The following is a 25,087-nucleotide window of genomic DNA, read 5'->3' on the forward strand; positions in this document are numbered from 1 at the left end:
CTCTTGGTAGTGTGATCAGAGGGATCTTGGGGTCTGAGTCCGTAGGACACTCAAAGCAGCTGCGCAGGTTGACTCTGTGGTTAAGAAGGTGTATCATGTATTGGCCTTCATCAATCGTGGAATTGAATTTAGGAGCTGAGGGGTAATGTTACAGCTATATAGGACCCTGGTCAGACCCCACTTGGAGTACTGTGCTCAGTTCTGGTCGCCTCACTACAGGAAGGATGTGAAAGCCATAGAAAGGCTGCAGAGGAGATTTACAAGGATGTTGCCTGAATTGGGGAGCATGGCTTATGAGAATAGGTTGAGTGAACTTGGCCTTTTCTCCTTGGAGTGAAGGAGGATGAGAGGTGAACCTGATAGAGGTGTATAAGATGATGAGAGGCATTGATTGTGTGGATAGTCAGAGGCTTTTTCCCAGGGCTGAAATGGCCAGCACAAGAGGATACAGGTTTAAGGTGCTGGGGAGTAGGTACAGAGGAGATGTCAGGGGTAAGTTTTTTACTCAGAGAGTGGTGACTGCGTGGAATGGGCTGCCGGCAACGATGGTGGAGGAGGATACGATAGGGTCTTTTAAGAGGCTTTTAGTTAGGTACATGGAGCTTAGTAAAATAGAGGGTGATAGGTAAGCCTAATAATTTCTAAGGTAGGGACATGTACGGCACAACTTTGTGGGCCGAAGGGCCTGTATTGTGCTGTAGGTTTTCTATGTTTCTATAGGGCTTTTATGTTGGCTTTGACTTCTCTTGTTAACCATGGTTGTATCATCTTGCATTTAGATTACTTCTTCTTCTTTAGGATGCATATATCTTGTTTCTTCTGAATTGCTTCTAGAAATTCCAACCATTGCTGCTCTGCCATCATCCCTGCCAGTGTTCTTTTCCAGTCAATTCTGGCCAACTCCTCTCTCATGCCTCTGTAATTCCCTTTACTCCATTGTAATACTGATACTTCTAACTTTAGCTTCTCTTTCTCAAACTTTAGGGTGAATTTGATCATATTATGATCACTTTCTCCTAAGGGTTCTTTTACCTTAGCTCTCTAATAAATTCTGGTTTATTGCACACCTAATCCAAAATAGCTGATCCCATAGTCGCCTCAACCACAAGCCACTCTAAAAGCCACCTCAAAGTTCCTCCACTTGGAATCCAGCACCAACTGATTTTCCAAATCTACTTGCATATTGAAACACCCCTATGACTATTATAACATTGGCCTTTTGGCATACGTTTTATATTTCCCTTTATAATTTGTAGATCACATCCTTATTACTGTTAGAGGGTCTGTATACAACTCCCATTAGGGTCTTTTGCAATTCCTTACCTCTATCCACAATGATTCAACACCTTACCACCTTAGGTCACCTCTTTCTAATGACTTGATTTCATTTATTACCAACAGAACAACACAGCCCCCATTGCCTTTCCACCTGTCCTTTCGATGCAATATATATCCTTGGACGTTAAACTCCCAACTATAATCTTCCTTCAGCCATGATTCAGTGCTGCCTACAATATCATTCCTGCCAATCTGTAACTGAGCTACAAGTTCACCTACCTCATTCTGTCTACTGCAGGCATTCAAGTGTAAGATCAATCTAACACTTCCCTCCTACAAAGTCCTCCATCGTTCTCAGTTGTTGCCTAATCATAGCAACCAATCTCCAGTGAAAATAACCAATGGAGAAGTGCAAGTGATGCCAACATTGGGAAATGCTCCTCCCAACCACAAACCCAATTTCAAAATACTCATGTGCTCGATTCTGAAATACCATGCAACAGTTTACAAATAAGCCCACTTGTTCCTTATTCTGGGGGACTCAGCTGAAAGAACCTAAAGAGATTTGAGAAATTAGTTTTATTTGTCCCATATACATTGAAGAATCGAAACATGTTGGCGTAATTTGTTCTTTTTCACGTTGCGTTATGCATTTGTTGTTTTTTGAAGAGGTTTTATTTCAACTTTTTGCACTACTTATTTAACTATTATATATATAAACTAACTATCATCGCAGTTTTCTCTTTATTATTATGTGTTGCTCTGTACGGCTGCTGCAAAGTTAACAAATTTCATGACATATGCTGGTAATATTAAACCTGATTCCGATTCTATGGTGGTTCTTTGTTTCGTGGCTGCCTGTGGGAGGATGAATACAGTTGTATTCTGTGTACATACTTTGATAATAAATGCAGTTTGAATCTTTGAATCTTGAATATTTAGTGAAATGCATAGTTTTGTGTCAATGACCAACACAGTTCAACAATTGTACTGCAGAAGCCCACAAGTATCTCAATGTTTCAGGAGCCAATGTAGCATTCCCACAACTCAGTAACACAAACCCGTAAGTCTGTGAAATGTGGGAGGAAATTGGAGCACCTGGTGGAAACTCATGCCATCACAGGGAGATCGTATAAACTTAAAAACAATGGCAGGAATTGAGCTCTGATCTTAAGTGTTACACTAACTGCTATGCTACCATGCCATCCTCGTTTGTTTCAGTCCATCCATGTTCAGGTCCAACCTCAATGACTTGAGGACAAAATTTTCTCAGTGCTCCAGGACAATATTAAGCCATTGCTGCTCCATCAAAGGTACTAGAATTAGCTGGATGAACTGTGCTGCTTTACCCTTTCAGTTACTGTAAGTAACAGGAGAGGAGTTGACCAACATTCATTGAAATGGAATATTAGCAGGGATGACGGTAGAACAACAATGGCTGGAGTTTCTGGGAGCAGCTTAGAAGGCACAGGGCAGATAAATCCCAAAGAAGAAGTATTCTAAAGACAAGATAACACAACTGTGGCTGACCAGGGAAGCCAAAGAGAGCATAAAATCAAAAGAGATGGCATCTAATATAGCAACAATTAGTGGGAAGCTAGAGGATTGTCATGCTTTTAAAAACCAACAGGAGGCAACTAAATATAGAGAGAATAGATGAAATATGAAAGTAAGCTAGCCAGAATAGGATTCAAAATGTTTTTTGGTTGTATAAAGAGTAAAAGAGGCATAAGTGGATGTCAGACCATTGAAAAATGATGCTGAGGAGATAATAATGGCAGATAAAGAAATGACAAATGAAATTAAGCATTTTCCAACAGTTTTCATTGTGGAAGTTACCAGCAGTACACCAGAAATTCAAGAGTGCCAGGGGACAGAGGTGAGTGTAGTTGCTATTACTAAGGAGAAGGTGCTTGGGAAGCTGAAAGGTCTGAAGGTAGTTCAGTCACTTGGACCTGATGGACTATACCCGAGGTTCTGAAAGGGGTAGCTGAAGTGACTGTGAAGGCATTAGTAATAAACTTTCAAGAATCACTAGATTCTGTAATGGTTTTGGAGGACTGGAAAATTGCAGATGTCACTCCAAGATGGGAGTTAGGCAGATTAAAGGAAACTTTAGGCCAGTTGGCCTGACTTTAGTAGTTGGGAAGATGTTGGAATGCATTTTTAAGAATGAGGTTTTGGGGTTCTTGGAGGTATGTGAAAAAATAGACCAAAGTCAGCATTCTTTCTTTATGCAAAACTTTTGCCGTACAAATTTATTGGTATTCATGGAGGAAATAATAGGCAGGGCAGACAAATGAGAGTCAATGGATGTTGTTTGCTTGAATTTTCAGAAGACTTTGACAAGTAGCTGCACAGAAGGTTGTTTAACAAAATAAGAGCCCATGGTTTACAGGAAAGACACTGGCATGGATAGAAGCTTTGCTGTCTGGCAAGATGTAAAGAGTGGGAATAAAGGGAGTCTTTTCTGGTTGGCTGCTGGCAACTAGTGGTGTTCGTAGGGGTTGACATTGGGACTACTTCTTTTCACCTTATATGTCAATGATTTGGATGACAGAATGGATGGCTTTGTGGATTTTTGGCCAAGTTTGCTGATGACACAGAGAGAGGTGGAAGGGCAGGCAGTGTTGAGGAATCAGGCAGTCTGCAGAATGACAAATAGGGAGAATGCGCAAGGAAGTAACTGATGGAATATCATGTACGGATGTGTATGGTCATACAGTTTGGTAGAAGAAATACAGGCATAGACTATTTTCTAAATGGGGAGTAAACTCAGAAAAATACAGCTTAAGTCCTTTCACGACACATTCTCCTATATTGCAACTTTTAAACAAACTAAATCTCATCTGGTAACTTATCAAAGTCTTTGCAAAAATATTCAGCACTTCCAGAAATTCAAATTCAGATTCTTGAGAATGAGAAATAAACTAATTCATCTAATCATATTAAATCCTCTACGTCATGAAATATTTTGTTCCCCGTGCTGGCTCTTCAATCTTAGGTGGCTCTCTATCTTGTTTCTTGGTTCATTCATAAACAGGAGAAAATCTGCAGATGCTGGATATCCAAAGAACACGCACAAAAATGCTGGAGGAACACAGCAGGCCAGGCAGCATCTATGGAAAAGAGTATAGAGACGTTCTGGGCCAAGACCCAATCCTGATGAAGGATCTGGTCCAAAACGTCAGCTGTATTCTGTTCTGAAGATGCTGCCTGGTCTACTGAGATCCTCCAGCATTTTGTGTGTGTTGTTTCTTGGTTTGTTGAATGAAATGGTGGATCATCAACAGAAAGTCAATACACAAATCTTTCACAAAATAAACCTGACCATATACAATGGGATTACAATCTGTTGAATACTTTTAAGTATTCTGTTTTTCCCAATTCAAAATAACTCAGTATTACATTGTTATTTCCAAACATTTCTCAGTTACAACACTACTGAATATATTTCACACTCAAATTATACACTCAGAACATTAAGGGTTTTAACTCAACAAATCCCTTGGGATGATTCAACAGAACTAATTCCTGGTTTCACAGTATAGAGCTCCAACACTTGTCTCTGCTGATACTGTCTCACTGTAGCTGGTGCTCAGTATAGCTGTAGCTTCTATATCGTCTCTCCTACAGCAGTTTCAGCCTGAGCATTTCCACAAAGTAGGGTTTTTCCATGACTAATTCCATTGTTAGTTACTTTCTATAGTTTGCTGCATTTCTGTCAGTTGTCCATGCCTGCATCAGTCATGTCTCATTCTCGCATAACTGTTTTTTCAAGTTCTTTTTTCGAAATTCGGTAAACGTTGTTTTCAACCCTCTGCAGGCTGAGTTTTCTAACATTACATCCTTGGGTTTAATTAACCTGGGCTTGTTGTTGTCATTGTTGCTGCTTGTATTATTCTGTGGGAAATTGTGGATATGTGATGTTGGTACCGGAGTGTTTGGTGACACTTGCAACTGCCCCCAGCACACCTTTATGTTGTAAACGTCAGAGTTCCTGCAGGTGCTGGAAATCTAATGTAACACACACTCACTTTTGCAAGAACTCAGCAGATCAGGTAGCATCTTTGGAAAGGAATAAAGAGCTGACATTTTGGGCTGAGACCTTTCTTCAGGACTGCTGAAGGACCTTGGCCTGAAACGTCAACTCTTTATTCCTTTCCACAGATGCTGCCTGACCTGCTGAGATCCACCAGCGTATTTTGAGTTATATCCTTAGGTACATTTTGATGTACTTGTGATGAATAAATGAATCTGAAACTGAACTTGAAGTTACAAGAGATTGTGACTTGAAAATGCATCACTGATTCCTTCATTGTCTGTCCCTATTACAGTACTCCCTCCTCAACAGCAACGTGACAGCATCTTCATCTAACCGACTGCAGCACATCAAGGAAGAGGTTCAACTCCACTGACTCAATGGCAATTGGGGACTGGCACAGCTGCCATGTGTAGAGGGGTAGTAAGGTCGCATAGCAGTTAGCATAACACTTGATCGTGCCAGTGATCTGAGACTGGGTTCAATTCCCGCCGCTGTCTGTAAGGAATTTGGACATTCTCCCCATAACGGTGTGGTTTCCTCCAGGTACTCTGGATCCTTTCCACATGCCAAAGATGTTAAAGGTTAGGGTTAGTAAGTTAAGTTGGCACTGGAAGTATTTTAACACTTGCTGGTTGCCCCCACTGCATACTCAATTGTTGATGCAAGTGACACATCTCACTGTGCATTTCGATATTTTGATATACACGCAACAAATCATTTTTATCTTACCTTTAAATTAATAATATAGTGTTGGCGCATCGCCTAGTGCACAAGGCATCAGACTAGTAACCTGAAGGTCACTGGTTCGAGCCTCAGCTGAGGCAGCGTGTTTGTGTCCTTGAGCAAGGCACTTAACAACACATTGCTCTGCGATGTCACCGGTGCCAAGCTGCATGGGTCCTAGTGCCCTTCCCTTGGACAACATCGGTGGTGTGGAGAGGGGAAGGCTTGCAGCTTGGGCAACTGGCGGTCTCCCATACAACCCTGCCCAGGCATGTGCCCTGGAAAAAACCTTCCAAGGCGCAAATCCATGGTCTCATGAGACTAATGGATGCCTATGAAATTAATATGAATTGGCTGCAACAGTATGATGGTGAGAATCATCTCAGCCTAAGGAATCTCTGCCTCTTCATAATTAGGCCTGTAGTGAGGGTTGGGTATGCATTCTCAATACCTTTAGCTGGCATCTTGGGTAGCCTTGATCTCCCTGGTGCATGACTAGCTAAGGGAATGAGAGCAAGCTGAGTCCTTATATTGCTTGCACTGACATTGTTTAGCCAGTGGATGGCAGGTTGGTTCTTAGGAACATACTGTAGAACAGAACATTACAGCTCATCCGCCTACAATGTTGTGCCAACCTTTAACTCAATCAGAGATCAATCTAACCTCCTCCCTCCTACATAGCCCTCCACTTTTCCATGATCCATGTGCCTATCTAAGGGTCTCTTAAATGCCCCTAATGCATTTGCTTCTGTTACCATCCCTGGCAGAGTGTTTGAAGCACCTAACCCTCAGCACAAAAAACATACCTCTGACATGACACCCCATGCCTTTCTCCAATCATCTTAAAATTGGCCTTAATGATAGTTTTATTTTGTTCTGGTTTATTGTTGCTAGTGGACCAGAAGATATTGATCTTCACTTGAGTGTGCAGGTCAAAGCATCCCACAGAGCTGTGAAAATTATGTGCAGTACTGGGGAAGGATGAGTGTGAGAGACAGTCAGGTCCACTGTTAGCCACTCGGCAGGAACCAATAAACCACTTGGAAGACAGAATCATAGAGTCATACAGTACAGTGTCAACCTAAGCTAGTCCCATTTGCCCACATTGGGCCCATCATTCGTTTGACCATTATGTGCCATGTCAAATGCTATAGGTGATCATGGTCTTTCCATGACCATGATTGCTCTTGGCATATTTTTCTGTCAAAGTGGTTTGCCGTTGCCTTCTTCTGGGCAGTGTCTTTACACGATGGGTGATCAGGCATTATCAATACTCTTCAGAGATTGTCTGCCTGGCATCAGTGGTCGCATAACCAGAACTTGTGATATGCACCAACTGATCATATGACTATCCACCCCCTGCTCCCATGGCTTCAAGTGACCCTGATCAGTGGGGGCGGGGGGGGGGGGCTAAGCAGGTGCTACACCTTGCTCAAGAGTGACCTGCAGGCTAGCGAGGGAAAGAGTGCCTTATACCTCCTTTGGTGGAGACACATCTCCACTCCTCCATCCACTGAGGTCATATTTGTCTCTAAACCCTTCCTATCCATCTACATTATATTGATAATGTATCGAAGCTGAGCATTGAGGAATGAGGATTAAATCAGAAGTCTGGACTCTTGATGGCTGGAGATGAGTGTTTGAATCTCTGTGAGTGTGCTGTGGAAATCAAACCCTGATGCTGCAAGTCCAACTCCACTGGAGGCTGAAGACTTGTCCTGGGTTTGGAGGACTGTGTGAGTGAGAAGGAGAAATGGGGCTGTTGTTGTTTTGGTGTTTGTTGTGCTCTGTGTTGTTCTACTGAGGATTCTGCGCATGTTATGTTGCCACTGGAATGTGTAGCGACACTCGCGTGCTGCCCACAGTCTTGGTTCTTAATGTAAATTGTGCATTTCTCTGTATGTTTCGATGTACATGTGATAAACAAAATTAAATCTTGAATCTATACAAATGTCTTTTTAAAGTTGTTATTTTCCCCACCTCAACTACTCTCTTCAGCAGTTTGTTGCCTCTGCGTGAAGCAGTTGCCCCTCAGGTCCTTTATTCCCCTCTCACCTTAAAACCATGCCCTCTGGATTCTAGTTCCACTTGCCTTGGAGCATGATTGTGCCTGTTCACCTTATCTTTCTCCCTCATGATTTTATGTACCTCTATACGGTCATCCATCAGAGGATGGACACTCCAAGGGAATAAAGTCATAACTACCTGCTGTAACCGAGGCTCTTGATTCCTGGAAGCATCCTCATAAATCTTCCCTGCACTCTTTCCACTTTAATGACCCCTTTCCTATACAGGGTGACCAGAACAACACTTCAAGCATTGTCTCACTAGCGTCTTGTACATTTGAAGTGCAGTAGTGAAAAATGAACAAGGCAGTATTAAATATTTATTATCTTTATTTTTTTTGATCTATTTGACATGCAATAGCAATATAATGGCTCATATATGATACTTCCAGGTTGAAGATGTAGACAGAGGCAAGTTTGTTCCTGGCATCGATATTACAGCTCCAGGGGTTGGAGTTCAGAGTTCGCTTATGGCACCCACCATAAGGAGTCTCTGTACAACCTCCTTGTGAAATGCACAACCTTTCTCCAGGTCCTCCGGTTGCCTCCCATGACCCAAAGATGTACAGATTAGGTTACTTAGTCATTGTAAATTGTCCCATGATTAAACTAGGGCTAAATCAGGGTTCTCGGGGGTTGTTGGATCACTTTTGCTTGAAGGGCCTAATCCATGGGCATCTCCAAATCAAATTAAATTAAATTAAAATTAAACAAACTTCTGGGGGAACTCAGCAGGTCAAATAGAGAAATGGTTGATATTTTCTGTCTGGACCCTGCAACAGGAATAATACCTTTACTTCCTAAAGACAAGGGATTCTGCAGATTCTGAAAATTTTGAGCAATATACACAAATGCTGAAGGAACTCAGCAGGTCAGGAAGCATCTATGGAGGGGAATAAACAGTCAATGTTTTGGGCCGAGACCCTTCATCAGGACGGGAAAAGAAGGGGGAAGAAGCCAGAATAAGAAGTTCGGGGGATGCGGAGGAGTATTAGCAAAAAGGTGACAGATTAAACCAGCTGGGGAGAAGGTGGGAAGGTGGAGAATGGGGGATGAATTAAGAACCTGGGAGTTGGAAGAGATGAAGAGAAGGAGAAGGAGAAGGAGAAGAAGAAGGAGAAGAAGGAGAAGAAGGAGAAGAAGGAGAAGAAGGAGAAGAAGGAGAAGAAGGAGAAGAAGGAGAAGAAGAAGAAGAAGAAGAAGAAGAAGAAGAAGAAGAAGAAGAAGAAGAAGAAGAAGAAGAAGAAGAAGAAGAAGAAGAAGAAGGCCCTTAGTCATTGGGACGCCATTGTGACGGCGTTTTTTCTAGCAGGCTTTCTTGGTTTTACAAGGCCGAGTTTCTAGCTCGATGCTCAACCCCGCACAGATGGAAAGTGTGCAAGGGAGCCGGATTTGAACTCGGGAGTCTTCACTTCGAAGTCCAGTGCTGATGCCACTACGCCACCAGCCAGCAAAGTGGACAGTGGACTATACGAGAAATGGAAGCAGGAGGTGAACCAAAGGGAGGTGATGGGCAGGTGAGGAGAAGAGAAGTAATGAGTGGGGAACCAGAATAGAGAATGGAGAAAGAAAGAAGGAGGGAGGCAGGGAGAATTATTGTAAATTGGAGAAATTGATGTTTATGCCATCAGTTTGGAGGCTACCCAGGTGAAAAGTGAGTCGTTGCTCCTCCAACCTGTGGCAGTTTGGGGAGGCCATAAACATCCATGTCAGAATGAGGATGAGAAATCAAATTGAAATGGGTAGCCTGCAGGAAATCCTGCCTTTTGCAAACATCAGAGTGAAGGTGCCCCCCTCCCCACCTTCTTATTCTGGCTCCTGCCCCCTTCATTCCATGAAGAGTCTCTGCCCAAACGTTCGACTGTTTATTCTGCTTCATAGATGCTGCCTGACCTGTTGACTTCTTTTCTTGTTTGTGTACAGTGGAGGATAAGAGGGAGTAATGAGTGAGGAAGGGATTTGGGATGGTTGGACGTCTACAATGGCAGTAACTGTATTCACCATGACCGAAGCATTGATATAAATGTCACCTCTGTGAAGCAAGCTTAGGCCATTCGTGCAGGGCCTTGCTGACTAATGCTATAAATGCTGTTTGGATGGGTCATATCTTCCGCTAAGAAGCCCGCTCTTCCCTCACTCCTGGTTACTTGGATGGGGGAAGCTGGCCTTGTCTATCCTACCTTTCCCTGGGAAGCGTGCCAATTCAAACAATGCAAAGCGAACTGGTAACATAGTGTTGAGCTGTGACTAAACAGATCTGGTGGGGCTTGAAGGCAGAATCACTCTTTGCTTTAGAGGTGGCACCCACGCACAAATTTGCTGACGTCTTTTCCCCTGCAATATTTCTTCCAGGCAACCCTGCAAACCAAAAGGGACACACATAGAGAATAAGAAGACAATCCATTGAGCCGAAGACCAAAATCTGAAGACCAGCTCATCAGCTATTCTACTCTGGATTGCTGAAGGAAGAAGATTTGAATCTTTTCTTCAGCAGTTAAGATCTATCATCCATTCTCCTTCCTCTAAAACTCAGTATTGAATTCCAAACCTCCTCCACCACCACTCCCCCTACCAACCATTAACTCTGTCTACACTGACCACTGCCTTAGAAAACTAGCCAACGCGCTGGACATTCTCCCTCCTCCTATGAAGTGACAAAGACCTGAAAGCATGTACCACCAGGTTCAAGAACATGTTCTAACCCACTATAATTGGTTTTGGAATTGGGTTATTATTGTCACATGTACTGAGAAACAGTGAAAAGCTTGTCTTGCATATTGTTCATACACATTGAACCATTACACAGTGCATGGAGCTAGAATAAGGTAAAACAATAACAATGTAGAATGAAGGGTAAAAGCCTCTGAAGGAGAGCAGTGCAGGGAAATGATTAAGTGCAAGATGATAATAAGGTAGATGCCAGAAGCTTGGTGACACAGAGAGACTACCCAGTGCAATCCTCGCTAATTTGATTTGATGAAAGCAACATATCTCCCTTTAAGTTTCAATGGTCTGTTGTACGTATGACAAATAAAGCTATGCTTTAAAAATCTTTTAGAGTCCACCTTATTGTACAAGAGGCCCATTCAGGAGTCTGATAACAGTGGGACAGAAGCTGTCCTTGTGCCCTGGTGGTACATTGGTGAAGATGTACATCATACGACACAGCACATAACGAACAAACAAAACAAACGAGCACAATAAACATGAACCGTTTGGTTCTCCTGGAGACCACATTATTCTGAATTGTGAATTCAGTCATGGATTACAATCGATTAGAACCAGACTTTGAAGCGGATTGAAAGAAAAAATAAATCAGGTCATTTGGACCGATCTATGTTAAATGTATTCTGTAAAATAGTCACAGTCATAAAGTTATAAATACAAGAGATTCTGCAGATGCTGGAAATCTCGAACAACACACACAAAATGCTGCATATGTAGTGGACAGGTAAATGCTGGTTGAGGAGTGGACATGGCCCAGTCAATTACAGTTAAAGCCCTCCCACCATTGAGCACATCTACATAGAACATTGTTGCAGGAAAGAAGCATCCATCATCAAGATCCCGCACCACCCAGGTTATGCTCTCTTCTTACTGCTGCCAACAGGAAGAAGGTACGGGAACCTCAGGACTCACACAACTAGATCCAGGAGCAATTATTACCCCTCAACCATCAGGCTCTTGAACCAATGGATATAACTACTCAACTTTATTTACCTCATCATTGAAGTATTCCCACAACCTCTAGACTCATTTTCAAGGACTCTTCATCTCATGTTGTTGACACTTATTACTTGCTTATTAATTATTATTATTATTATTATTTCTTTCTTTTTGTATTTGCACAATTTGTTCTCTTTTGCACACTGTTGAACCCCCAAATTGATGTGATCTTCCATTGATTCTGTTATAGTTATTACTCTATTATGAATTTATTGAGTATGGCCATGTATATATATCAAAAGATGTTGGTTTGTCAAGATCTCTGAGGATCTAACCTGGTCCCAACATATCGATGTAGTTATAAAGAAGGCAAAGCAGTGGCTATACTTCATTAGGAGTTTGAAGAGATTTGGCATGTCAACAAATCCACTCAAAAGATTCTATAGTTGTACTGTGGAGAGCATTCTGACAGGCTGCATCACTGTCTGGCATGGAGAGGCTACTGCACAGGACTGAAAGAAGCTGCAGAGGGTTGTAAATTTAGTCGGCTCCATCTTGGGTACTAGTGTACTAGGACATCTTCGAGGAGCAGTGTCTCAAAAAGGCAGCGTCCATTATTAAGGACCTCTAGTGCCCAGAACATGCCCTTTTCTCACTGTTACCATCGAGTAAGAAGTACAGAAGCCTGAAGGCACCCTCTCAGTGATTCAGGAAAAACTTTTTCCCCTCTGCCATCCATTTCCTAAATGGACATTGAACCCATGAACATTAACTCACATTTTTAATATATAATTATTTCTGTTTTTTGGCACAATTTTAATTTATTCAATATATGTAAATCATAAATTGATTTACTTATTAATTTTTCCCCTTTTTCTTTTATATTATGTATTGCATTGAACTGCTGCTGCTAAGTTAACAAATTTCACAACACATGCCGGTGATAATAAACCTGATTCTGATTTTGGTCTTAGACTCCCCACTATTGGAAACATACATTCCACGTCTACTCTATCCAGGTGTTTCCATATTCAATCATTTTCAATTAGGTCACCCCTCATTCTTCTGAATTTCAGTGAGTACAGGCCCAGAGCCATCACATGCTCTTCATATGACAAGCTGTTCAATCCTGGAATCATTTTTGTGAACCTCCTTTGAGCCCTCTCCAGTGTCAGCACATCCTTTCCTGGATATGGGAAAAGATGTAGTCACAATCAGAATCTGCAGACTCCACATGGACAACAGTAGAGTTCTGGGTCAAACCCTATCCAAAAGAACTGGAACTAAGTGCCCTTCACCTTCATACCAGTAAGTTCCCAGTTACTGCAGAACTAAAATAAACACAGAGGAAGATTTAACATACCAGGCTTTCATTCCTTTGTTGTCTTTCACAATAAGCTTTGCACACCGGCTGTCATCACTCAGGTCATCGTTCAAGAGTTCTGTAACCATCAATGAAATGAAAAGATTAGCTTTATTTGTCACATTTACTTAGAAATGCGATGATATGCATCATTCACGGCAAATCAAATCAGCGAGGGTTGTGCTGAGGGCAGCCCGCAAGTATCACCACGCTTCCAGTGCAAACATAACATGCCCACAACTCACTAACCCTAACACCTTCGGAATGTGGGAGGGAACGGTCGCACCCAGAGGAAACCTACATGGTCACAGGGAGAACGTGCAAACTCCTTACAGACAGTGGCAGGAATCGAACATTGATTGGTGATCACTGGTGTTTGTAAGGTGCTTGTACTTAACACTACACTACCATACCTGTGGAATTCAATACCTAAATCTATCAGGGTTGCAGACTCAATTGATACTCTTAAACACTAACTCAAAACCTTGTTTTCAACAAACATCTTTTTGTCTTTTATTTTCATGTTTATTTTAATTTTATTTTCATGTTTGCATCTTATCCCATTGTAAAGCACTTTGAACTCCATCATCTGTCTGAAAAGTGCTTTATTAATAAGTTATCAACATTATCACTATTTATTTTTTTCTCAGCTCAAGCTGGTAAAACCTGAGGTTCGGGCATAACCAAACACGTTGATTTGTCATTTTCTAGGAACTTTTGGACTATTCTAGTGTTGGTTAGTATTATGGCTTTCTGAAATTTATATAGATATTGCTGTGTAGACCTAATTGTTTAATGCCATTATGTAGTAATTTGGAGATGATACCAGTTGAAGATATTACTATTGGGACAATATATACCTTGACCGTGTTCCATAGTCTTTCAATTTCCTTTTTGAATTAATCATATTTCTGGTGTTTTTCACTGATTGATTTTTGTACATTATGTATGTTTGGAAAGGCTCCATCCATTAAGTAAGTTGTCCCAGCTTGTTTATTCTATACTATTATATCCAGATTATTATTATATATTATCCTGTCTGTAATGACTATTGAATTCTTATGCCATTTATACCACTCTTATGCCGTTCCTGATGCACTGATGGCCTCACATTCAACAACAGGAAGGTGGCTACTTGCTCAGTGATCAACCAAGGAAATCAGGAGTGTCAGCTCTCCGAAAGATTGGAGTCCAGATCAAAGAATGACCTTCTCCATTGATGCTGTCTGACTTGCTGAGTTCCTCCATCATTTCATGTGTATTGTACTGGATTTCCAGCAACTACAGAATCTCTTATGTTTACATTAAGCTTTTATTTGTTTCAATATGATTACCCCTCATTCTTCTGAACTCTAATGAACTTTGACACTTATCACAGTGTAAGAAATGGCCTGTCATCTTTCTAGTGTGAGGGTTAAGGATATTAGTTGTGTTATGGTAGCGTAGCAGTTGGCACAATGTGATTACAATTTGGGGTGATAGATTTCAGAATTCAGTTCCGGTGTCATCTATAAGGAGTTTATACATATGAATGTTTGGGTTTTCTCCAGGTGCTCCAGTTTCCTACCACATTCCAAAACCTTACCAGTTAGTAGGTTGACTGGTCATTGTAAATTGTCCTGTGATTTTGACTAGGGTTAAATAGGTTGATAGTGAGATGGTGGGGCTCGTTGGGCAGACCGTGCCAAATTTCCAAATAAAAATAAGGACAGGTGCAGAGAGGGTGTGGAGAGTGTGGATTCAGCCACAAGTTGTGTCACACAGATGCAATAATGACTCAGGATGTGTGCTGTATCTCTACAGTTAGAGTTTCATAATCAAGAGAAGAAGTTAAGAAATCAGAAATTAAAAGCAATGATTTTATTTCTTAATTTCTTAATTTATTAATATTCCCAGTTTTATGTGCTAACAGAGTCAAAATAGGAAGATGGATGTCTGATTTGAGACATGATGGGGGGGAGTGCAGAGGACAGAGTAGAAGTTTCTGATTGCTGGAGTACTTTACAAATACTGGGGCAGGGGGCACTTTATTCAAATGGGAAGTCTTGCAAATCATCAGGATTCGAGTAATGTCCCCACTGCAAAAGTGTTTAGGCCCTCAACCAGGGTCTTCATTCAGAGAGGACCCAGAGGAAATTCATGAGAATGATCCCAGGAATGAAAGAGTTAATGTATGAGGAGTATTTGATGGCTTTGGGCTGTACATACTATAACTTAGAAGAATGAGGAGGGATCTAATTGAAACCTATTGAATATTGCAAAGCTCGGATAGACTGATGTGGAGAGGCTATTTCCTTAAGTAGGGGAGTCTAGAACCAGAGGACACAGCTTCAGAATAGAAGGACATCCCATTTGTACAGAAATAAGGAGGAATTTCTTTAGCTAGAGGGTGGTGAATTTATGGAATTCATTGCTGCTTATGGTTGTGGAGGCTGAGTCATTGAGTATATTTAAAGTGGAGGTTCTTATTAATAAGGGAATCAAATATCATGGGGAGAATGATATTGAGAGGGATAATATGAGGGGTGAATGATAAGTTCATGGCCTAAGGTAGAAGGAGATGAGTTATACAGCTCTCGTTACATGCACGTGCAGTTCAACTCTTTGAGTGAAAATGCAGGAAGTTTGAAGTTAATAACTCATCTCCTTCTACCTTAGGCCACAAACTTATCAAACACCCCTGCTGTGGACCACTTCTGGAAGCCCAGGACATTAACTTCTAGAAAGGAGGGATCCATATGCTCCGCGACTGCTGGAGTAAGTGTGAAAATGTAGGAAGAATAAATGTGTTAGGTTTTCTAAAATTGACTTCTTCTACCATAGGCCATGAACTTATCAATCACTCTTCGTAAATCAGCCATGATAGAATGTCGGAGCAGACACTATGGGTTAAATGGCCTAATTCTACTCCTATGTCTTACGGTTTTATGGACATCATCTGTGAGTCCTGGGTCAACACTGAAGGTTGAAGACAAGAGTCAATCCAAGGTCCAGATAGAAACCCTTAGGTGGACCGCAAGCCCAGAAGTTAATCTGTGAATCTCTACAAATCTGCTGGAGAAGTTGAGGCCCAGTATCTACGAGCCCAGAAGACTGTAAAGAAGACAATATCTCCCATGGTTTGAGGAGTATATATGCGCATGGGTGGGTGGGTGTTAGGAAGGGAGGAAAGAGCTTGTTTTGCTGTTGTTTTGTTGCTTGGTGTGTTCTGTTTTGATGTGTACTTTTAGTCTCCTGCAAATGGAGGCCTGGCTAACTTCTCCATGTCACTAACACTCCTGCTGAGCATTGTGGGCATGCTTTGATGGGGCCAGATAATTGTGGGCCTATCCTTGAGTGTGTTGGTTGTTAACACAAATGACACAGTTCGCTCTATGTTTTGATGTACATGTGATAAATGAATCTGAATCTGAATCTGAATAATTTAACTAAATTGGCAATGGGATTAGGAACCGATGCATTGAAGTAGAAAAGAATGACTCGTGGAGGGAAGTGAGAAGTGAGAATGCTCCAGAGCATGAGAGAAGGAAGTGGAGATGATTAGTGAAGTAGTCAGAGCAAGTGAAAGGGTGGGTTAGTAAGATTGCAGATGACACAAAGGCTGGTGCTGTAGTGGAACGTGTAGAAGATTGTCACAGCTTATGACAGGACATTGACAGGATGCTGTGCAGGACTGAGAAGTTGCAGATGGAGTTCAACCAAGAAACGTCTGAAGTGATTCACTCTGCAAGGTCAAATTTGAAGGTCGAATACAGGGTTAATGGCAGGATTTTTGGCATTCTGGAGGAACCACTCTGTGTGAAAAAACTTGTCTCATTCATTTTCTTAACCCCTTTCATGTTAAAGCTATGTCCTCTTGTAATTTAACGTTTCTACCCCATGAAAAAGACTCTATCTATACTAATTTATTTTATAAACTTCTGTCAGGTCCTCATCGGTCTCCCACAAATGGAGAAGTCTGGCTAACTTCTCCATATAGTTAACACTCTCTAATCCAGACAATAAAGATTAGCTTAGCTTTACTTATCACATTCACACCAAACCATACAGTGAAAGCATTGATTGCTCCAATGACCAACACAGTCTGAGGATGTGCTAGGGGCAGCCTGCAAGTGTTGCCGTGCTTCTGGTATCTACATAGCATGCTCTCAACGTACTAATCCTAACCTTAGTGTCTTTGGAATGTGGGAGGTACCTGGAGCCCCCTGAGGAAGCCCGCACAGTCCCGGAGAGAATGGACAAAGATACAGACAGTGATGGAAATTGAATTCAGGTCATTGGCACTGTAAAAACATTATGCTAACTGCTGCATTACTGCGCTGCCCCATGGAGAATATTTTGGGAAGAGTGATCATTGGTTTCCAGGTGGTTATGGGTAAGGAATTGAACCCCAATCAATAATGACCTGATGTAGTGTTAGCTACATGCAGCAATAATGGAAATGTTCTGCAGGAGACAGATGTCATAGTTACAACATTGCATTGATTTACTTAGAGTCATAGAAAAGTACAGCATAGAAACAGACCCCTTGGCCTATATAGTCCATGCCAAAACCTTTTAAGCTATCTACTCCCATCAACCTTGCACCGGGACCATTGCCTTCCATACTCCCCCCATCCATGTACCTAATCAAACTTCGCTTAAACGTTGAAATCGAGCTCGCATGCACCATTCATGCTGGCAGCTCATTCCACACTTTCACCACCCTCTGAGTGAAGAAATTACTCCTCATATTAGACAATAGACAGTAGGTGCAGGAGTAGGCCATTCGGCCCTTCTAGCCAGCACCACCATTCACTGTGATCATGGCTGATCATACACAATCAGTACCCCGTTCCTGCCCTCTCCCCATATCCCTTGACCCTGCTATCTATAAGAGCTCTATCTAACTCTCTCTTGAATGCATCCAGAGACTTGGCCTCCACTGCCTTCTGGGGCAGAGCATTCCACATATCCACCACTCTCTGGGTGAAAAAGTTTTTCCGCATCTCTGCTCTAAATGGCCTACCCCTTATTCTTAAACTGTGACCTCTAGTTCTGGACTCACCCATCAGCGGGAACATGCTTCCTGCCTCCAGCGTGTCCAATCCCTTAATAATCTTATATGTTTCAATCAGATCCCCTCTCATCCTTCTAAATTCCAGTGTATACAAGCCCAGTCGCTCCAATCTTTCAACATATGACAGTCCCGCCATCCCGGGAATTAACCTTATGAACCTACGCTGCACTCCCTCAATAGCAAGAATGTCCTTCCTCAAATTTGGAGACCAAAACTGCACACAATACTCCAGGTGTGGTCTCACCAGGGCCCTGTACAGCTGCAGAAGAACCTCTTTACTCCTATACTCAATTCCTCTTGTTATAAAAGCCTGCATGCCATTAGCTTTCCTCACTGCCTGCTGTACCTGATGTTCCCCTTAATCTTTTCACCTTTCACGCTTAGCCATTACCTTTGGTTGCAGTCCCACCCAACCTCAGTGGAAAAAGCCTGCTTGTGTTTACCCCATCTATAGCCTTCATACTTTTGTATACCTTGATCAAATATCCTCTCAATCTTCTACGTTCCAAGGAATAAAGTCTTAACCTATTTAATCTTCCTTTATAACTCAGGTCCTCCATGTATATTTTTCAGTACTCATTCAACCTTATTTACATTTTTCTTGTAGGTAGGTGACCAAAATTGCACACAGTATGCTAAATTAAGCCTCACCAACATCTTATACAACTTCAACATAACATCCCATCACCTGTACCCAATACTTACTAGCACATGGAATCCGGCAGATGTTTTTAGCACCTTGAGTTTTCCCATCATTACACCACCATTTGCTGTTGATTTGAAAAATGCCGTAGTCCGTTGACACAACTGCTCCATGCCGCTTGTTTGGATTAACTGCTGTTGTGTTGTATCTGCTTTCATAGAAAGCCATGCATACCCCTGCAGTTAGAATAATAAAATTCCATAATAGTTATCATAAACACAAGAGATTGTGCAGATGCTGGAAATCTTGGGCAATACAGACAAAATGCTGGAGGAACTCAGCAGGTCAGGCAGCAGTTACAGAATGAAATAAAGTTCCTCCAGCATCTTGTATCTGGTGCTGAAATATTGGGAGATGGCATAGGACAATGGCAAGCTGGCATAAATTTGATGAGCCAATCTCTTTTTAAGTTTTAAGAAAAAACTTTGAAATCAATATCATAGAAGAGAGAACTCAGGTGTTTTATACAGTGATACTCACAGTTAGCCAGGCTACAGTTGTAATACCCATCCAGACCAAACCTCTTTAAGGTTCTTGCCAGCTCACATCGTTGATAGATTTTGGCATTTACAAGCACGAGCAGGAGACTGAGAACAAAGAGTCCTGGGCCTGAAATATTGACTCTGTTTCTCTTTCCAGAGTTGCGGCCTACCCTGCTGAACATATTTTCTGCCTGGAGTTTATGACTGTGAAGAACAGATGTCTTCTTCGTGTTGCTAATATCACTAATACAAATGCCAGTATTGATTCCCCTTTTTTTATGGAACCTCTGGGGATAAATCATTCAGTTCCTCAAATGTACAGGAAGTACAGTGAGGAACTGGTTGTGCAATTCTTGGCAGAATTGCAGAATATCAGACTCGTGATGCAGTGAAAGGCAACATATATTTATCAAGAGCAGTACCCATTTTGTAGGGCACCAAATTGGTACCTGTGATATACACACAGGGCATGGGGTACCTTGCATTAAATCATACGTACCATGGTAGCGTAGGGGTTAGCACAATGTTATTACAGCTCAAGAGGACCCGGAGTCTGGAGTTCAAATTCCGGTGTAGGTTTTCCCAAATCAGACAACATGACGCTTGAGAAAACCACAATAACACATCTATTAAATTTCAAAACCTGAAGACAAAAGCACACGAAAATCTCTTTATGTAAAATATATCATTGCGTTTGACCAACCTCTTAAAGTGAAGGCCCAACTCAAAGTCAGTTGTTGTGCATTAAGTACAAAATTTCCACTAATTATGTCACCCTACACAGGTGCCGCTTGTAAAGAGTTTGTACATTCCTCTCCGTGAGCGCATGGGTTTCCTCTGGGTACTCTGGTTTCCTCCCACAGTCCAAAGATGTGCAGGTTAGTAGACTAATCGGCCATTGTTAATTGTCCTATGATTAGGCCAGGGTTAAATAGGTGGGTTGCTGGGTGGTGCAGCTTGTTCTAAATAGGTAAATAAATAAATAGATAAACACAAGAGATTCTGCAGATGCAGAGTACAGAGTAACACAGAGAATGTTGAAGAAACTCAGGAGATCAGGCAACATCAATGGAGGGGAACAAATAGTTGGTGCTTTGGGCCAAATCTTCAATGTCATACCTAAATGACTACTGTCCTGTTGCACTCACATCCATCATCATGAAGTGTTTCGAGAGGCTTGTCATGAGACACATCAAGACCCTGCTGCCCCCCTCACTGGACCCCCTGCAGTTTGCGTACCATCCCAATTGCTCAACAGACGACGCCATTGCCACCACCCTCCACCTGGCCTTAACTCATCTGGACAAAAACGACACGTACGTTCGAATGCTGTTCATAGACTTCAGTTCAGCATTCAACACAATCATCCCTCAGAAACTGATTGGAAAGCTGAGTCTACTGGGCCTGAACACCTCCCCCTGCAACTGGATCCTAGACTTCCTGACTGGGAGACCTCAGTCAGTCTGGATCGGAGGCAGCATCTCCAACACCATCACACTGAGCACGGGGGCTCCCCAGGGCTGTGTGCTCAGTCCACTGCTGTTCACTCTGCTGACCCACGACTGTGCTGCAGCACACAGCTCGAACCATATCATCAAGTTCGTCGATGACACGACCGTGGTGGGTCTCATCAGCAAAAAAGATGAGTCAGTTTACAAAGAGGAGGTGCAGCGGCTAACAGACTGGTGCAGAGCCAACAACCTGTCTCTGAACGTGAACAAAACAAAAGAGATGGTTGTTGACTTCAGGAGGGCGCAGAGCGACTACTCCCCGCTGGACATCGATGGCCAAATTTCTTGATGTTCACCTGACGGAGAATCTCACCTGGTCCCTCAACACCAGCTCCATAGCAAAGAAAGCTCAGCAGCATCTCTACTTTCTGTGAAGGCTGAGGAAAGTCCATCTCCCACCCCCCTTCCTCATTGTATTCTACAGGGGTTATATTGAGAGTATCCTGAGCAGCTGCATCACTGCCTGGTTCGGAAATTGCACCATCTCGGATCGCAAGACCCTGCAGCATATAGTGAGGTCAGCTGAGAAGATCATCGGGGTTTCTCTTCCCGCCATCACGGACATTTACACTACACACTGCATCGGCAAAGCAAACAGCATTATGAAGGACCCCATGCACCCCTCATACAAACTCTTCTCCCTCCTGCCGTCTGGGAAAAGGCACCAAAGCATTTGGGCTCTCACGACCAGACTATGTAATAGTTTCTTCCCCCAAGCTATCAGACTCCTCAATACCCAGAGCCTGGACTGACACCTTACTGCCCTATTGTCCTTTTTATTATTTATTGTAATGCTTGCACTGTTTTGTGCACTTTATGCAGTCCTGGGTAGGTCTGTAGTCTGGTGTAGTAGTTTTTCTCCTTTGTGTTGTTTTTTACATAGTTCAGTCTAGTTTTTGTACTGTGTCATGTAACACCATGGTCCTGGAAAACGTTGTCTCATTTTTACTATGTACTGTACCAGCAGTTATGGTCGAAATGACAATAAAAAGTGACTTGACTTGCCTTGATTTGAAAACTCTTCTTCAGGACTCAGTGAATGCTACAATGGAATTGGTATTGACTAATTAAAGTTACCTGTCAAGATACAGAGGAAATCTTGTCTTGAATTTAGTTTATACAGATCAAGTCAGTATGCAATGCATTGAGCTAGAATAAGGTAAAGTAATAACAATACAGAATAAAGTTTAAAGGCTGCTGAAATAGTGCAGTGCACCTAAATGATAAAATGCAAGATCATAACAAGTAGATCACTGCAAGCACGGAGACACTTGCGGGCTGCCCAGCCACAACATTGTTGATTAGATTTGATGCAAACCACATGTTTCACTCTATGTTTTGATGTACATATGACAATAAATCTATTGTTTAAAAATCTTTAGGACTCTATTTTATTGTAGAAAAGATCTGTTCACTGGTTCATTGGTGAGACCGACGTGGCCTCAGTTGCTGCATGGACCAGACCTTCATGCCACGGGGTCGCCAGCTGCAGACATCCGGGGTAGGAGGCGCCGGAGGTGATGAGGGACAGAGAGGGACAGAGGGAGAGGGAGAGGGAGAGGGAGAGGGAGAGGGAGAGGGAGAGGGAGAGGGAGAGGGAGAGGGAGAGGGAGAGGGAGAGGGAGAGGGAGAGGGAGAGGGAGAGGGAGAGGGAGAGGGAGAGGGAGAGGGAGAGGGAGAGGGAGAGGAGAGAGAGAGAGAGAGAGAGAGAGAGAGAGAGAGAGAGAGAGAGAGAGAGAGAGAGAGAGAGAGAGAGATGGTATCAGTGCTGCCCCCAGTGGCTGCTCGGTGGTAGGCAAGCTGGAATGTGTTCATCAGCTGTTTTGTTTGGCTGTTTTTATGTATACGGTTGAATGACAATTAAACTTCAATTTGAAACTTGAACTGTTTAAGAATCAGATAACGGTGAAATAGAAGCTGTCCTTGAGCCTGGTGGTACATTGGTGAAGGTGTTAGCCCACAGTGAATGGCAGGTCTAAAGAACAGTGAAGCCTATGGGTACAGATACAGAACACACTGCGAAGTGAGGACAAGGTTATGAAGAAGCTGCATGGATTATTTGCTTTCATCAGAGTACAAGAGCTGGGAAGTCATGTTACAGCTGTACAAGACATTGTTGGAACCTCACTTGGAATAGGACAGAGAACACAGAGCATAAGACGTTACAGCACAGTATGAGGCCGAACAGCCCATGATGTTGTGCTGACGTTTTAACCAACTCCAGAATCATTCCGACATAACCCTCCATATTTCAATCATCCATGTGCCTATTAAAGATTCTCTTAAATAACCCTAAATTATCAGCCTCTACCACCACTCCTGGCAACGCATTCCATACACCCACTACTCTCTGTGTTAAAAACCTTTATACCTCCCTTTATACCTTTAAAGACCCAGCCCAGACTGGACGTTCTCCCTTTCCCCGCTCCCATCAGGCTGAAGATACAAAAACCTGTAAGCAGAGACCACCAGGTTCAAGGATAGCTTCCACCCTGTTGTGATAGCACTACTGAAGGATTGCCTAGTGCAATAAGATGGACTCCATAAGATTATAAGATACCTAATCGATATAGGAGCAGAATTCAGCCACTGGCTCTTTGAGTCTCCACCATTTCATCATGGCTGATCCATTTTCCTCTCAGCCCCAATCTCCTGCCTTCTTTCCACATCTCTCCTTATGGTGACCGATCAAAAATCTATCAGCCTCTGCCTTAAATGTACATAAATACTTGCCCTCCTCGACTACCTGTGTCAATGAATTCAACAGATTCACTACTCTCTGCCTAAAGAAATGCCTCCTCATCCCTGTTAAAAAAGCCAAAAAACTGCTTAACCTTACATTATCTTGGATCTTATTGCCTGTAACTGTAATACCTTATTCTGAATTCTGTTACTGTTTTACCTTGTACTACTTCAATACACTGTGTAATGAATCGGTCTGTATAAGCAATATACAAGACTAGCTTTTCAGTACAACTCGGTACAAATTCCAATATTCCCCCTACATTCCCATTAACTTCCCCAGGTTCTTCCACTCTCTGCACACTCGGGGCAATTTACAGTGGCCAGCTAACCTACTAACCCACATATCTTTGGAAGGCAGATGAAACTGGAGCTGCCAGTAGAAACTCGCACAGTCAAAGGGAGAACTTGTGTAAGCAGAGAATAGCAGCACTTGACTCACCAAGGCATCAAAGGCAAATGGAATTAACGTGTAGGCCTCCGTTAGTCTCGATAGACCATGGATTTGCGCCTTGGAAAGTTTCCATGGAATTAGTATAGATGAGGACGATGGTCAACATAGAGATAGTGGACCAAATGGCCTACTGCAGTGCTGGGCAATTCTATACACTATTACCACCACTCAGATAGAAACAAGAATAACTGCGTCATGTCAACAGCCTTTCAACAGACTAGCTTACTGAGAGATAAGAGGAGAAATGGGGATACTCTGAAAAATAACATGAACTTAGAACATCTCATTCTTCCTCTTGTGAATACCTGAGACGAGCACGTTGTTCTCCTAAGGGATTGTCAATTGGTGGGTCCTTAGGTGTCTATAGAGGCCGATCTGGGATGCACATTCTGGTGCAGTGCGGACATGAGTAAGCAGCGACTGTGGTTGGTGGTTGTTCAGTCTCTCCTTTCGCAGCTGCTCCTTGTTCTTTGCAGAACAGTGGAGGTTTCTTCCATGCTGCACAGCTCCCTCTTGAACAGATGTCCTCCAGGTGTATCTATTGAATGTAATGCTTTCCCAGTTTTCAGAAGTAATGTTTCTCTAGGGATTCGCTGACCTTCCTTAACTTGGAGATGTGAGTTAGACATCGGCACTACATAATCTATCCACTGGAATTCGTGTTGCTTTATGGGTAGGATGAGTGACAAGGTTCTACACAAGGAGTTCAGGGAATAAAATGCTAAATTAAAGGGCAAGACGTCCAGGGTTGTGATCTCAGGATTGCTACCCATACCACGTGCTAGAGGCCAGAACTAAAAAGATTATACAGTTTAATATGTAGCTAAGGAGTTGGTGTAGGAAGGAGGGTATAGATTTTTGTATCATTTGGCTCTCTTCCAGGGAAGGTGGGACCTGTAGAGAAGGGACGGTTTGCACCTGAACTGGTGGGGGATTAATATCCAAGCAGGAAGGTTTGTTGATGCTGCATGGTGGGATTTAAGCTAGACTTGCAG

The 25,087-nt window shown here is 42.5% G+C and overlaps 1 protein-coding gene across 1 annotated transcript; it reads right to left on the reverse strand.

The window, feature by feature from the left end:
- Positions 1 to 8,424: 8,424 nt before the first annotated feature.
- Positions 8,425 to 19,657, reverse strand: LOC140727481 (lysozyme C-1-like). Its single transcript, XM_073044818.1, has 4 exons — positions 19,384 to 19,657; positions 18,906 to 19,079; positions 13,142 to 13,220; positions 8,425 to 10,470 (listed from the first exon to the last, which is right to left on the reverse strand). The coding sequence occupies exons 1-4, from the start codon at positions 19,565 to 19,567 to the stop codon at positions 10,404 to 10,406; spliced, it is 504 nt and encodes a 167-aa protein (XP_072900919.1). The 5' UTR covers positions 19,568 to 19,657; the 3' UTR covers positions 8,425 to 10,403.
- Between the last annotated feature and the right edge of the window lie 5,430 nt (positions 19,658 to 25,087).

This window comes from Hemitrygon akajei, chromosome 5 (assembly GCF_048418815.1).
Source record: "Hemitrygon akajei chromosome 5, sHemAka1.3, whole genome shotgun sequence".
Taxonomy (NCBI): domain Eukaryota; kingdom Metazoa; phylum Chordata; class Chondrichthyes; order Myliobatiformes; family Dasyatidae; genus Hemitrygon; species Hemitrygon akajei.

What these genes read in the sequence shown, in the direction of transcription:
- LOC140727481 (XM_073044818.1), bottom strand. Translation starts at nt 19,567, where the DNA reads ATGTTCAGCAGGGTAGGCCGCAACTCTGGAAAGAGAAACAGAGTCAAT. An exon ending in CAACTGTAGCCTGGCTAACT is followed by an intron (nt 19,080 to 19,383) that starts GTGAGTATCACT and finishes TTCTAACTGCAG; the next exon opens with GGGTATGCATGGCTTTCTAT. An exon ending in AACAAAGGAATGAAAGCCTG is followed by an intron (nt 10,471 to 13,141) that starts GTATGTTAAATC and finishes TTTGGTTTGCAG; the next exon opens with GGTTGCCTGGAAGAAATATT.